We start from the raw sequence: 15,831 nt of genomic DNA, 5'->3' as shown, positions 1-15,831 counted from the left end.
ACCCTGAGCCAGAGATGAGGTGTGAGAAAGAAGTGGTCTCCAGCCTCACGGGCCCGTACTCCCTTTAATCTCAGAGGTCCTTCTCTGAAAAGGATACTCTGGGCTGAGCCCAGAGCTGCAATGAGAATAGGAGAAAGGGAAGGGGGTGGGTGGAGCCCCTTAAACTGGGAAAGGAAAGGAGAGGACATCTGAGTGGTGGTAATGTGGCCACAGGGCTTCCCAGGTGGCTCAAGGGTGAAGAATTCTCCTGCCATTGCAGAAGACGTGGGTTCGATCCCTGGGTCGGGAAGATCCCCTGGAGAAGGAAATGGGAACCCACTCCAGTATTCTTGCCTGGGAAATCCCACAGACAGAGGAGCCTGGCGGGCTGCAGTCCACGGGGCCACGAAAGAGTCAGACATGACTCAGCAACTGAACGATAGTGACAATCTGGCCACAGCAGTACAGGGCTAATGGGCAATTCCAGGGGGAGGAACTGTCTGTGTATATAACTGTGAGAAAACCCTCCCAAACAGTAAGAACACTGGCCCTCCTGCCCATTTCTCCAATTACACATTCAGCACTTACCATGAATTGAATAAATCACGATTTTTTTGATTGTGAGTTTTTTTATTGGAGGAAGAGTCAAATTGTAGATATTTTTCACCATTGCAAAATATCCAACGAATCTGTTCTGCAAAACAACAGAGGTCTCAATTTCAATGGAGGTGAAAATTCTAAAGTCAGTATCCCCGATTTTTTTTAAGGAAAGTCATGGCTGAAGGAAACATTGACTGGGGGCCATTAGAGAAGGCACTGTCATCTCATGGCTGTATATCGACCTTAAGGGGGAAAATACTGAACTAAAAGCAATGCAGAACAAGAAAGGGGCCCGGTGTCCTGAGAGGCAGCTGGGACCAAGAGCAACTAACCAGAACCAACAAAATAGCTACGACAGCATCACAGCAAGATGCAGTTAACTGCAAATGTAAGAGGGTAGCTTTGTGGTGGCTGAGTTACAGGAAGGTTTGTGCCCTGCAGGGAGAAGGAGCAGCTCTTCGGATAAGAGAAGAGAAGATGTAAAAACTCAGGGGGAGGACCCCCCCCCACCCCAGGCCAGCAGCACATACGCATTCTTCTCCAGTCCCAGTCAGCAAGCAGTTCCCCACTGGCCATTTCCCCAGTCCCATTTTTGCAGCAAAGCCCTGCGGATTCTCTCAGCCTAGTCCTCCTATGGCAAGTCACTCACAAGCGCTCCGCTTGAGCTTTTCTTCTAGAAGTCGAACAGTTCTGGATGGAATCAGCTGGACTGAAAAGTTCACAGGCTCTTCCCCACTCGTTGGGAAATATTAGTAAAAATTAACCACCATGCTCTTCATTGGAAAGGGCCAGTCAAGCTCTTCAGTCAGGGATGGGTGAAATGTGTGTAGTGCATGGAATGACCCACAAAGCAGGGCCAGGAGGGGATGGTGTCTGAGAATTACTGCCACACACACGCCCGAGAGCCTCAACTACTGAAGCCCAAGGGCCTAGAGCCTGTGCTTTGCAGTAAAAGAGACCATCACAGCATGAAGCCCAGGCAACGCAGCTAGAGAGAGTCTGCACGCAGCAACGACCCAGAGCAGCCAAAAATTATTAAAAAAAAAAAAAAAAAGAAAGAAAGAAAACAAAACCAGGAAATAGGTGCCAGTCTTAACCTAATTACCCAGAGTGACCCCTTTTAAAGAAAGAACACTTACCTGAGAAGGAGTCTCTACTCCCTGAAACTTACTGCTAGTGGATTTGTCTGTTCGCCGTTCTCCAAAATAATACAGGCTGTCCTGTAAAAGAGGGGACAGTCCAGTCATGGGTCATCTGCACTTTCCTTTCCTGTAGAAGGCATTAGAAAGTTTCCAAGGACATGCGATTTCCTAAGGTCAGCGGTCTCTGGGCAGAGGCTACCCAAAATAACAGAACTAAGAAACACATCAAGGCCTACTCTCATTCAAAGATTCATAAAGACAGGGACTTTTAGAGCTGGAAAACTTCAGAGATAATCTGGTCCTTCTTCCTTTCTTACTATTTTACAAGAAGAAGATTAGGACCAAAAGAAAATCAAGTGACCTGCCATGGAGATGTATGTCACTGATCAGTCAAAGATAGCACAGGCCTGAACACTGGCCTCTGGCTCTATCCAGGGCTTCAGACCAATGGCTTTCAAACTTTTCTTTTCCTTTTTTCGGCCGCACACCACGTGGGATCTTAGTTCCCTGGCCAGGGATTGAACCTGTGCCGTCTGTGCTGGAAATGCGGCATCTTAACCACTGGACCATTAGGAAAGTCCTCAGACTTTTCACTTTCAAAGCTACAATCCACTTCCATAAACCTGGGAGATGCACACACACTCTCTCATGAACACACAACTGAAACGAAAGTTTCACAAAACAATACTCACCTTTTCTAATCTATCCCATCTTATAGGTAGATTTGGTTGCAAGTCACAACCCAATGAGTTGATTTCACAACTCACTGATAAACTCTGATCCACAGTGTGAAAAACACTGTCCTAGAGTATCCATTGTCCTAACCTGTGCGTCTCAAATTAGAAGCAAAGAGGAGGGTGGAATCAGAGCCCTGGACCCAGCGCATAACCCTCAGCTTCTCTTATCTGGGCGGCAGACCAAAAGAGGCCCAGAGATGCTGGGAGCATGCCCTTCTCCGTAAGATCACGGCAGAAAAAAGAGAATGAGATCCCTGCTTTAAGACACAGCAGCAGCCCATCCTGTCTTCTCAGAAATTCCCAGAGGGCACAGACCCCACAGCTATTGATTGTGCAAAGATAGTAATGTCCAGGGGAGCTTTTGTTCTGGGTTGGAAAATGAAGACTTTTACCTACTGAGCACTTCCAAGGATGTTCAAGGTCCTTTACAAAATTTCCCTAACCCATCTTCTTATTCTTGTGAGGAAAGCAGAAAGCCAGGAGTTGGTGGGATTCTATCAGAGCAGGGGTGGGTCTGGGGGTGGCATGTCAAGTTTCTGGATTGCTGAGGGTTTTTGTACTTGCATAACTCAATCTTACTCACTTCACATTAACCCTTCTTCTACTGGGTCCTGTCTTTAATCAAAATACTGACATGGTACTCATGATGAATGTGGGTGCATTAATTTTGATTTTTTAAAAAATATTGCGTTAGAAGATTATTGATCCTAATTACTGAGATTTTTGGCATTCTCTTAAATTTTGTGCCCAGGGTGAGCATCTCAGCAACTTTACCCTCATCCCAGCCCAGAGGAAGAGGCACTGAGGTCAGTTACCAACCAGTGCCAATTAAACAAGAAAGTATCCAAGCCAGGTGTTCTAAAACCACCTCTCCAATAACAATTCCATGAAGTACAGTGACTCAATGGACATGAGTTTGAGCAAACTCCGGGAGATAGTGAGGGACAGTGAAGACTGGCGTGAGGCAGTTCATGGGGTGCAAAGAGTCAGATACAACTTAGCGACTGAACAACGCACACACACCATGACTTAAGGAATCATCCTAATATCCTACCCATGAGCTTGCAAAGCTAGCAAACTCAATAAGCCTAAGACAGAGTTTATAGGAGCATCTTTCATACCTCCGCGGTGGCAAATATCTCACTGGCAAGGAGGTAGGCACAGATCATAGTTCCAGTTCTTCCTAGAAAAGAAGTTAGTCCATGAACCATTGTTCCTGAGGGCACTTGATATAAAACTACTCTCCAGAGTATTGAAAGAGCTCATTGTGGATTGATTTTTCTTTCATGCTACAAGTACAGGTTCCAAATATTTCAGTGCAGAGACAGCCGGAGCCGGGACACTGCTTGTTCTGAGGGTCTGCCTAGAGCTCTCCGTTGCTCTTGAATCATGACCCCTGGGGACTGCAGTAACAGCCTCTGCTCTAGGACTCTAAAGCTAAAGTGATGCTCACTGATCAAGAGCTAATTACACACCCTGTTTCTCTCCTAATGTAAATAAAAGAAGCTATAAAAGATAAAAGATGGACAGAACCCACACCACCACTTAGCATTCGTAATACCCACTCCTTCTATTTCAGTGTTATTGTGTTGTAAAGTATACGTTAAAATAGGAAGAACAGCGTAATAAGCCCGCATACACCTGTGCCCCAGAGTCCATAACGATTCATTGTTTTACTTGTTTCTTTTCTTCCCTCATCCTTCTCCCCCTCCTTCTTTCTATGCCCTTCCTGTAGCATCTTACTTTATTATTAACTAATTTTTATTGGGGTATAGTTGCTTTACAATGTAGTGTTAGCTTCTACTGCCCAGCAAAGTGACCCAGCAAAACGTACACATATAGCCCCCCTTTGGATTTCCCTCCATTTAGGTCACCACAGAGCATTAAGGAGAGTTGCTTGTGCCACACAGTAAGTTCCCGTCAGTTGTCTATTTTACACGTAGGATCAATAGTGTGTATATGTCAGTTCTCCCAGTTCCTCCCAATCCCACCCACCCTCACCCACCTTGTATCCGCACATTTGTTCTCTAGGTCCGTGCCTCTATTTTTGCTTTGCAAATAACCTCATCTACACCATTTCTAGATTCCACATATATGCTTTCATCCCTGTACCATTTTAAAGAAAACTTGATTTCATGTCATTTCAAGCTCAAAGTCTCATGCTTTTTGTCCAGGCACACAAAGTGTGAGCTGAAAAGTACGTTGCTTCTATTATTTCTACAATGACCTATGACTTTTGTCTTAGCTAGCGTATGCTGAACTTATTTTATGTAATTCCAAACTTAACCTTTTACCTTGAGATAGACTTTATTTTCTATTCTGTCCTTCAAAAAATGAATGTTTAAATTTATTTTCCAATCCATAGTTTGAAAAACACTACTCTAAGCCAATAACTTCCAAAGAAGGCTACTGACCATTAACAACCTGGCTCTCTCTAGGTTAACATTTCAAATTTGTTGGACATCTATGAGTCTCCACAACCCTTATATAGTCCCATTTGAAAAAAGAAAAACAAAACCAACTTTTGTAGATCCATGTCCTGGTGGCTATGTATAAGCACACACACTCTGCCATAGACGGAGATGCCGCCCTCTCCTCCAAGCAAGGAATCATTAAAATGCTTTACATTTGTTTTCAGTATTTCAACTTAAAACATAGGTGTATATTTACTCACTAAAATTTTGCTATGGACAAAAGTTTTACCCCTTTAAGTATGATGAAAAGAATCTACGAAAATATGTACCAGGTTTACCATATTAATGATGAAACGAATATAACATTCCTTCTAAAGCCAGGGACTAAACAAAATGTCACCATTGGCTGTTTCTATTTAACACTGTGCTACATGGCTCAGCCAGTGTTGTAAGGTAAGAAAAAGAAACAAAACGTATATGAATAAAAAAAGAAGAAACAAACTATTTGAAGACTAGAAAAATCCAAGTAACTCTATAGGCTAACTCCTAAAACTGATGACAAGCGTTCAGGAAGATACAAGGTCAACACTAAAAGAACAAACAAGCAAAGAAAACCCCCAACAAGCTCATGGCTAAATAAAGGATGTAGGTTGAAATCTTTAGAGTAATTCCTAAGGAATATAAAAAGAGTATATGACTTCCAAGCAAATGGTGGGAGTGGAAAGAAGCGAAAAATTCAATCAAAGTATCAGTAAAGATATAGAATATGTGAATAAAACAATGAACAAACAACCTAATGGGTACATATTGAACCCTGTTCAGAACAATGCATAATACACTTATTTTTCAAGTGCAGAGAAAACATTTGATAAATTTGACCAAATTCTGGGCCATAAAGCAGGTTTTAGAAAAGGCAGAGGAACCAGAGATCAAATTGACAACATCTGCTGGATCACCGAAGAAGCAAGAGAGTTTCAGAAAAACATCTATTTCTGCTTTGTTGACTATGCCAAAGCCTTTCACTGTGTGGATCACAATAAACTGTGGAAAATTCTGAAAGAGATGGGAATACCAGACCACCTGACCTGCCTCTTGAGAAACCTATATGCAGGTCAGGAAGCAACAATTAGAACTGGACATGGAACAATGGACTGGTTCCAAGTAGGAAAAGGAGTACATCAAGGCTGTATATTGTCACCCTGCTTATTTAACTTCTATGCAGAGTACATCATGAGAAACTCTGGGCTGGAGGAAGCACAAGCTGGTATCAAGATTGCCAGGAGAAGTATCAATAACCTCAGATATACAGATGACACCACTCTTATGGCAGAAAGTGAAGAACTAAAAAGCCTCTTGATGAAAGTGAAAGAGGAGAGTGAAAAAGTTGGCTTAAAGCTCAACATTCAGAAAACTAAGATCATGGCATCCGGTCCCATCACTTCATGGGAAATAGATGGGGAAACAGTGGCTGACCTTATTTTTCTGGGCTCCAAAATCACTGCAGATGGTGATTCAGGCATGAAATTAAAAGATGCTTACTCCTTGGAAGTAAAGTTATGACCAACCTAGACAGCATATTAAAAAGCAGAGGCATCAGTTTGTCAACAAAGGTCCATCTAGTCAAGGCTACGGTTTTTCCAGTGGTCATGTATGGATGTGAGAGTTGGACTGTGAAGAAGGTTGAGCGCCGAAGAATTGATGCTTTTGAATTGTGGTTGGACTTTTGAACTCCTTGGACTGCAAGGAGATCCAACCAGTCCATCCTAAAGGAGATCAGTCCTGGGTGTTCACTGGAAGGGCTGATGTTGAAGCTGAAACTCCAATACTTTGGCCAGCTGATGTGAAGAGCTGACTCATTGGAAAAGACCCTGATGCTGGGAAAGATTGAGGGCAGGAGGAGAAGGGGACGATGGACGATGAGATGGTTGGATGGCATCACCGACTCAATGGACATGGGTTTGGGTAGACTCTGGGAGTTGGTGATGGACAGGGAGGCCTGGCGTGCTGCGGTTCATGGGGTTGCAAAGAGCTAGACACGACTGAGCGACTGAACTGAACTGAAACAAATTTCAAAGAACTGAAAAAATACATATGTTCTCTTACCACAATGCAATATAGACAGAAATCAGTAACTAGAAGACAATTACAAAATCCTCATGTTTGAAAATATAGTATATTTCTATATAGCCCATGAGGCTAAAGAAACAAACACAATGGAAATTAGAAAATATTCTGAACTAAATAATAATGAGTACATATAAAAACTTGTGTGATGAAGCTTCACTAAAATCTTCATTAATTCTGATAACTTATCTGTAAATTCTTTTGCATTTTATTGCACAAGATTATATTGTGTGAAAATAAGGAACTATGTTTTTTCCTTTTCAATCTTTTTTTTCTTTAGCACTGGCTAGAACCTTTGGTACGGTGTTGAATTAGTAGTGATGATCACAGGCACCCTTGTTCTCCTACTCTCAAAGGAAAAGCTTTCAATAGCTCACCAATTACTTTAGCGGGCGTGTGTTTTTTACCACATTAAGGCATTCCTTTAATTTGCTAAGAGTTTTTATAATGAATGAATGTTGAATTTTATCAGAAACTTTTTCTGTATCTTTAAAATAATATGATTTTTTAGCTTTATTAATCTGGTTGATTACATGGATTGATAGTAAACTAACCTTGAATTCCTGGAATAGACACAATTTTGTTGTGCTGTAGTATTTTTTAATAAATTGCTGGTTTCTTAATATTTTCTTAAGAATTTTTCTATCCATGTCATGGGTAAGAGTAGCTTTAGTTTTCAGACTTTGGCTTCATAAACTAAAATTAAGTTGCACTTACTCTTTTTTTTCAGTCTTTGGATGAATTTGTGTAAGCTGACGTTTTTCCTCTCCTTCCTCTTTCCTTCTCTTCCTTCAGTCTTTTTATTTTTTAATCTAATTTATTTTTTAATTGGAGGAAAATTGCTTTACAGTGTTGTGTTGGTTTCTGTAGTGCAACAACTCAAATCAGCCATAATTATACATTCTTCCTTCACTCTTGAAGCTAATTTTTAAAAATGTCAACAGCAATTATTCCTGGTTCATAGCAGTACATATCTTGTTGATGTCCCTTATTAAATGTTTCAAATTTCTTTAGAAAAAGAGAAATAAAAAGAAGAAGGTCTTTACCTTTTCCTCCTTTACAGTGAACCACTATGATATTGTCCTTGTCTTGGGCCATCCACTCTCTCACTTCCATGGAGAACGCCACCATCTCACTGATTTCAAATGAAATATTTTTGGTTGAATTAAAATGCTTCCAAAGAAAACCAAGCCCTATGTATTTGACCCTCTTCTGTTAGTCAATTTGGCATCAAACATACCTCAGAGAGGGGACGTTGTGATCATCAATCAAGTATCGATGGACCCTATGATGGAAGTACTTAGGATCATAAGCTCTTTCACCTGAAATAAATGATGCATAGGTCATATCACTAACTCTAATTAACATAGCAAATGAGCAAGGTGTGAGTAAGTTATACTTTTTAGAGACTCCTTATCTACTTTTAAAAAGAGATTTCTGACTGGCTCCTGCTGCTCCAAAAGGGTCTCAGAAACATAAGTATAAGTACTTTCTCCATCTTGAGTAACATAAGCCCAAATTATTTGGTTTGTTTTACTTTTGGTTTGCCTTACTTTTAATTTTCTTTTTACAAACACCTTTTCATTTTGTTTTGCAGTATAGCCAATTAACAATGCTCTGATAGTTTCAGGTGAACAGCGAAGGGACTCAGCCATACATATACATGTACCCATTCTCTCCCAAACTCCCCTCCATCCAGGCTGCTATATAACGTTGAGCAGAGTTCCATGTTCGATACAGTAGGTCCTTCTTACTTGTAATTTTCTAGCAGGCTACTCATTACTTTATCATAGGGTTACATAAGGCAGAAGCAAATGTGGCCACCAGAATAAACATTTGCCTCCTGAAAAATATCCATTTACTGTATAGGAAGAGGTGAAACTGGAATATAATCTGTTTTCTACAAGGATTTTTTCCATCAGGGCCCTGGTCTCCTCACACCTCATCCCTAGTGGGTTAGAGCATGCAATTGTTGAATTGTCTTCCAAACACAAGCTGGCAGGAAAAACAGAAAAACTTTCCTAAACCTACCACCACAAGAGCTGACTCTTTCTAAAATGTCTCTGCCTCTAGTCTCCTGCCTCTCTCACAGGGTACATTGTGCTGTTGAGCTTTCTTTTCCTACTAAATAGGGCCAGCATAAGATGGAGATTTTAAAAAATTCACTTCCTACCACCAAATACTTATGATTAAATGAAACGTAAAAACTCAATCATCTTCTTGCATGCAGTGACCTGTTTTCTATCATAGGAGCAAAACATGGAGTCGTGTACATACTGCAGAGGTTATAGACTTGATAGTGGTTTGGGTGCTTCGTGTCCAGGAACCGCACAACTTCCTAAAAAAGATGGACACACATCTTATACATGCCCATGGTGCACCAACATAAACCTTTCCCTCCTACTAACCTAGAATGATTATTACCTTTCATTCACTTGTCCCTCACTTAGCACCTTTTAGGGGAGATTCAATGACTAAAATGCATTCCAAGTTATATCCAAACCCTTTGTGAGTTTTGAAATAGCCCACAAAGTTGTACTTTGATACTCGCATTAGCGTTTACTATAAATACAGATTGTTTAAAGCTACCAGATAAGGAAATTAGATGGTTAATGAGCTTTAAGGAATTGTAATTTGTTCTAAACTTTGTAAGGAAGTAAGTGAAGTCACTCAGGCGTGTCTGACTCTTTGCGACCCCGTGGACTGTAGCCGGCTCCTCCATCCATGGGATTCTCCAGGCAAGAGTACTGGAGTGGGTTGCCATTTCCTTCTCCAGGGAATCTTCCTGACCCAGGTATCAAACCCACATTGCAGGCAGACGCTTTAACCTCTGAGCCACCAGGGAAGCCTAAACTTTGTATGGAACCACAAAAGAATCCCAAAAGCCAATCTTCAGGAAGAAGAACAAAGCTAGAGCTTTATTGCTCCCTGATTTTATCATGCTCCCTGGTTTTAGACTATTAATACAAAGTTGAAGTCATCAGAACAGTGTGGTACTGGCGCAAAAACAGACACATAGATCAATGGAACAGAATTAAGGGCCCAGAAATAAAACCACAGATATATGAATAACTATGCAACTTAAAAAAAAAAGAAAAACAATTAAAAATGGGTAGAGGATCTTCTCTAGGGGATCTTCCTGAACCAGAGATCAAACCTGCATCATCTCTTAAGTCTCATGCATTGGCAGGTGGGTTCTTTACCACTAGCACCACCTGGGAAGCCCCATATGGATAATTAACTTATGATAAAGGAGCAAAGAATATACAGAAAGGATGGTCTCTTTAACATACAGTGCTGAGAAAACTAGACAGCCACATGCAGCCATTATCTCACATTACACACAAAAATTAACTCAAAAAGGACTAAAGACTTGAATGTAAGATGCAAAAACATAAAATTCCTAGAAGAAAAAATGGCTGGTAACTTCCCTGACATTGGTCTTAGCAATATTTTTGTGGATCTGACTCCAAAGGCAAGGGAAACAAGCCAATATAAACAAATGGGGCTACGTCAAACTAAAAAACTCCTGTACAGTGATAGAGACTATTACCAAAACAAAAAGGGAGTCTAACTGAATGGGTGAAGGTATCTGCAACTCATATATCCAGTGAAGGGTTAATATACAAAATTTAAGAACTATACAATTTAAAAATAAACAAAGTCTACAAGCAATAAATGCTGGAGAGGGTGTGGAGAAAAGGGAACCTTCTTCCACTGTTGGTGGGAATGCAAACAAGTACAGCCACTATAGAGAACATTGTGGAGATTCCTTAAAAAACTGGAAATAGAACTGCCACATGACCCAGCAATCCCACTGCTGGGCATACACACCAAGGAAACCAGAATTGAAAGAGACACGTGTACCCCAATGTTTATCATAGCACTGTTTATAATAGCCAGGACATGGAAGCAACCTAGATGCCCATCAGCAGATGAATGGATAAGAAAGTGTGGTACATATACACAATGGAGTGTTACTTGGCCATTAAAAAGAATACATTTGAATCAGTTCTAATGAGGTGGATGAAACTGGAGCCTATTATACAGAGTGAAGTAAGCCAGAAAGAAAAACACCAATACAGTATATTAACGCATCTATATGGAATTTAGAAAGATGGTAACGATAACCTTGTATGTGAGACAGCAAAAGAGACACAGATATATAGAACTGTCTTTTGGACTCTGTGGGAGAGGATGAGGGTGGGAAGATTTGGGAGAATGGAATTGAAACATGTATATTATCATATGTGAAACAAATCTCCAGTCCAAGTTCATTGCATGATATAGGGTGCTCGGGGCTGGTGCACTGGGATGACCCAGAGGGATGGAATGGGGAGGAATGTGGGAAGAGGGTTCAGGATGGGGAACATATGTACACCTGTGGCAGATTCATGTCAATGTATGGCAAAACCAATACAATACTGTAAAAAATATATAATAAAGTCAGTTAAGTAAAAAAAAAACAGGAAAAATTAAAAATAAAGAAAACAATAAAAAATAGGTAGAGGATCTGAACAGTTTTTCAAAGAAGATATACAGATGACCATCAAGCACATGAAAAAACGTTCAACATCACTAATCCATAGGGAAATGTGCATCATCAAGATATAACCTAACACCTGTTAGAATAGCTATTATCAAAAATAAGGAATAAAAATTGTTAAGAGAGGATGGAGAGAAAAGGGAATCCTTCAACACTATTGGTAGGACTGTAAATTGAAGTAACTTCCATGGAAAAAAGCATAGAGATTCCCCCCCCAAAATGAAGACTAGAACTACCATATGATCCCAGCTATTCCATTTATGGGTATATACCCAAAGAACACAAAAACACTAATTCCAAAAGATACATGCACCATTCACTGCAGCATTATTAACAATAGCCAAGATATGGAAACAACAAAAATGTCCATCGATGGATGAATAAAGATGTGATACACACAACCACACGTGTACACACACACACACACACACACACTCCTATTCAGTTATAAATGAAGTCCATCATTTGCAGCAACATGGATGGACCCTGCAAGCATTATGCTAAGTGAAATTGTCAGGCAGAGAAAGACAAACAGCATATGATTTCATTCACATGTGAATCTAAAAAAATAAAATGAACAAACAAAAGAGGATGAAACCAAGCATGGATACAGAGAACAGATTACCTGGTTACCAGAGGGGAAGGGGTTTGGGGTGTGCCTGAAATAAGCAACGAGGGTCAACTGTTATGGTGATAGATAGCAACTAGACTTGTGGCAGTGATCACTTTGTAGTGTATACAGATGTTGAATTATAATGTTGTACTCCTGAAATTTATTAGAAAGAGAGAAAGAGGAGAAAGAATAGGAGTGGAACAGAGGGAAGGAGGAAGTAGTAAGGGTTTGCCTGAGAGCACAGTCAGCAAAAGTTTTGACCAACTGATAGGATGATGAAGACGAAGATCACAGTGACTGACATCTGGATCAAAGGATTCCTCAGTAAGCCGTATAGAAAATAAACTTCCAAATGAAGATGGTCTGGAAGCTGACGGGCATGAGGTTAAAATAATACTCAAGTATGACAAAGAAAATGATGTCAGAGATGGCCAAGCAACTTCTAGGGACATGTTATGGCAAAAGAGACAGAAGAACCAGCTCCATCTAAAAATAAAGACAAAGCGGATGAAGAGGAAGAGAGTTAAACAACACCAACAGAAAAAAAAAATCAAGAAAAAGAATCTGATGATGCCTTAACTATAAATGAGTGACGGACAGCGCAGAAGCGTGGCCGAGAGGAGCTATCCCTTGCCGAAGGTCAGGGGCGCGACCACGGAAGAGCAGCCGAGAGGAGGCACCGCACGTCCTACCTCGGGGGGCCAAGAGGAGCTAGCCCACGACCGAGGTCAGGGGCGGCGGCCGGGAGGAGCAACCCCACGTCCAAGGTAAGGAGCAGCGGCTGCACTTTGCTGGAGCAGCCATGAAGAGATAACCCACGTCCAAGGTAAGAGAAACCCAAGAGAACTGGAAAAGGTCGGTTTTAATTCCAATCCCAAAGAAAGGCAATGCCAAAGAATGCTCAAACTACCGCACAATTGCCCTCATCTCACACTCTAGTAATGCTCAAAATTCTTCAAGCCAGGCTTCAGCAATAGGTAAACCGTGAACTTCCAGATGTTCAAGCTAGTTTCAGAAAAGGCAGAGGAACCAGAGATCAAATCGCCGACATCCTCTGGATCATGGAAAAAGCAAGAGAGTTCCAGAAAGACATCTATTTCTGCTTTATTGACTATGCCAAAGCCTTTCACTGTGTGGATCACAATAAACTGTGGAAGAAAGAGATGGGAATACCAGACCACCTGACCTGCCTCTTGAGAAACCTCTATGTAGGTCAGGAAGCAACAGTTAGAACTGGACATGGAACAACAGACTGATTCCAAATAGGAAAAGGAGTACGTCAAGACTGTATATTGTCACCCTGCTTATTTAACTTCTATGCAGAGTACATCTTGAGAAACGCTGGGCTGGATGAAGCACAAGCTGGAATCAAGATTGCCAAGAGAAATATCAATAACCTCAGATATGCAGATGACATTGATCTTATGGCAGAAAGTGAAGAGGAACTAAAAAGCCCCTTGATGAAAGTGAAAGAGGAGAGTAAAAAGTTGGCTTCAAGCTCAACATTCAGAAAACGAAGATCATGGCATCCAGACCCGTCACTTCATGGGAAATAGATGGGGAAACAGTGTCAGACTTTATTTTTGGGGGGCTCCAAAATCACTGCAGATGGTGATTGCAGCCATGAAATTAAAAGACACTTACTCCTTGGAAGAAAAGTTATGACCAACCTAGATAGCATATTCAAAAGCAGAGACATTACTTTCCCAACTAAGGTCCGTCTAGTCAAGGCTATGGTTTTTCCTGTGGTCATGTATGGATGTGAGAGTTGCACTGTGAAGAAGGCTGAGCACCAAAGAATTGATGCTTTTGAACTGTAGCGTTGGAGAAGACTCTTGAGAGTCCCTTGGACTGCAAGGAGATTCAACCAGTCCATCCTAAAGGTGATCAACCCTGGGATTTCTTTGGAAGGACTGATGCTAAAGCTGAAACTCCAGTACTTTGGCCACCTCATGCAAAGAGTTGACTCATTAGAAAAGACTCTGATGCTAGGAGGGATTGGGGGCAGGAGGAGAAGGGGACGACAGAGGATGAGATGGCTGGATGGCATCACTGACTCGATGGACGTGAATCTGAGTGAACTCCGGGAGTTGGTGATGGACAGGGAGGTCTGGCGTGCTGCGATTCATGGGGTCGCAAAGAGTCTGACGCGACTGAGCTGAACTAACTATAAATGAAGAGACTTCTGTGGAAAATAATCAATAGAAGAATCTCCTCTGTCTCAGGATGAAAAAGACTAAGATTCTGCAGATAGTGAGAATAGAGGCCCTACAAGTAGGATTCCAACTGTCATGAGATAGAAGAACTAGGAGGATCCAACGCCAGCAGAACTGGAGAGGCCCTCTCAGATCATCCACAGGAAATGGCTGTGAAGTCACAGAAGTCACCGATGAGCCGACGGAACAAGACTCTTTAGAGTCTTGCAGGAGACCACACTCAGTTCTAGTTTTACATTCTTTGAAATTTTTATGTAAACAAATGGAGTTTTAGTTTTACAAGAAAAGGAGGTCATAAAGTACTTCATGGGATAAATTCTGAAAGAGTTATTCATGTAGAAAACTATGAATATCAGCTCTATTGGGTCCTGCTTACTAAATACTTTTTGGAAGGTGGGAAAGGATCTGGTTAAATCAGCAACTTGTTTTTAGATTTTTTTAAGTTTAGAATTAAAGTGTTTAAACTGGAAAGTAATAATTACAGTCCTTAATTCTTTTGGAGAGTATTGTGTTCAGATAATACATATCCAAAAATCTTCCAGTCTTCTGACAGCTCTGGCAGTTTTTATATTTCAGTTGTAGTCACCATAGGGTAACCATAGTTACCACAGTCACATTTACCATATGAGTTAAAGTGCTTCATGGTAGTTATATACAATTTTTATTTATAATATAAATTACATATATGTTCATCTCTTACAGAAATACAAAAATAAAAAATTTTCTCCCTTAGAATAATATATGTATATTTATGTGTGAAAAAGTATAAGTGTTAGCTGTTCAGTCATGTCCAACTCTTTGGGACCTCATGGACTACAGCCTGCCAGACTCCTCTGTCCATGGAATTCTCCAGGCAAGAATACTGGAATGGATTGTCATGCCCTTCTCCAGGTAATCTTTCTAACCTGGGGATCGAACTGAGGTCTCCTGCATTGCAGGCAGATTCTTTACCATTTGAGCCACCAGGGAAGCGCATATTTATGTGTAACATATTATATGTTATACATATATGTAAGATCATGCATAGCATATAAAATAAATATGATATATATTATATATAACAGAACATTAGAAAGAACTATGTATAATTATATAATTTCATATTATATAATATATAAATTATAAATTTGTATATACTGATAGTATTACATATATTAATATATTCAGAATATATGTATATTTGTATATTATATAAATGACAATTATATAATATAAAAACTTATATAAGTTTATAATTTTATATTATATAGTATACATAATAAATCATATGTAAATATACATATATTATTATAAAGGGGGAACTGTTATATTTTTCTAATTCTATAAGAGTTGAAATGTATACTATATATGTAAATATAGGTGGAATATTAATGTTACATAAAATTGATATATATTTATATGTGATACATAATTATATACTATATAACATGATATATATTTAATATATTAATTTTATATAT

At 40.1% G+C, this 15,831-nt stretch overlaps 1 protein-coding gene across 1 annotated transcript in view; it reads right to left on the bottom strand.

Moving 5' to 3' along the window:
• The window catches only part of LOC138446537 (phosphatidylinositol 3,4,5-trisphosphate 3-phosphatase TPTE2-like), a 33,455-nt gene that overhangs the window by 13,522 nt on the left and 4,102 nt on the right, over positions 1-15,831 (bottom strand). Inside the window, exons 4-9 of the mRNA XM_069601478.1 lie at positions 9,274-9,334; positions 8,237-8,318; positions 8,043-8,131; positions 3,580-3,641; positions 1,719-1,799; positions 568-673 (exon numbers count right to left, since the gene is read on the bottom strand). Of these exons, the coding sequence (XP_069457579.1) occupies positions 568-673; positions 1,719-1,799; positions 3,580-3,641; positions 8,043-8,131; positions 8,237-8,318; positions 9,274-9,334 (481 nt within the window). The remainder of the gene's footprint in view (positions 1-567; positions 674-1,718; positions 1,800-3,579; positions 3,642-8,042; positions 8,132-8,236; positions 8,319-9,273; positions 9,335-15,831) is intronic.

The sequence above is a fragment of the Ovis canadensis genome, chromosome 10, assembly GCF_042477335.2.
Source record: "Ovis canadensis isolate MfBH-ARS-UI-01 breed Bighorn chromosome 10, ARS-UI_OviCan_v2, whole genome shotgun sequence".
Taxonomy (NCBI): domain Eukaryota; kingdom Metazoa; phylum Chordata; class Mammalia; order Artiodactyla; family Bovidae; genus Ovis; species Ovis canadensis.
The sequence above is the reverse complement of the archived record's forward strand: the minus strand, read 5'-3'. Positions and strand labels throughout refer to the sequence as shown.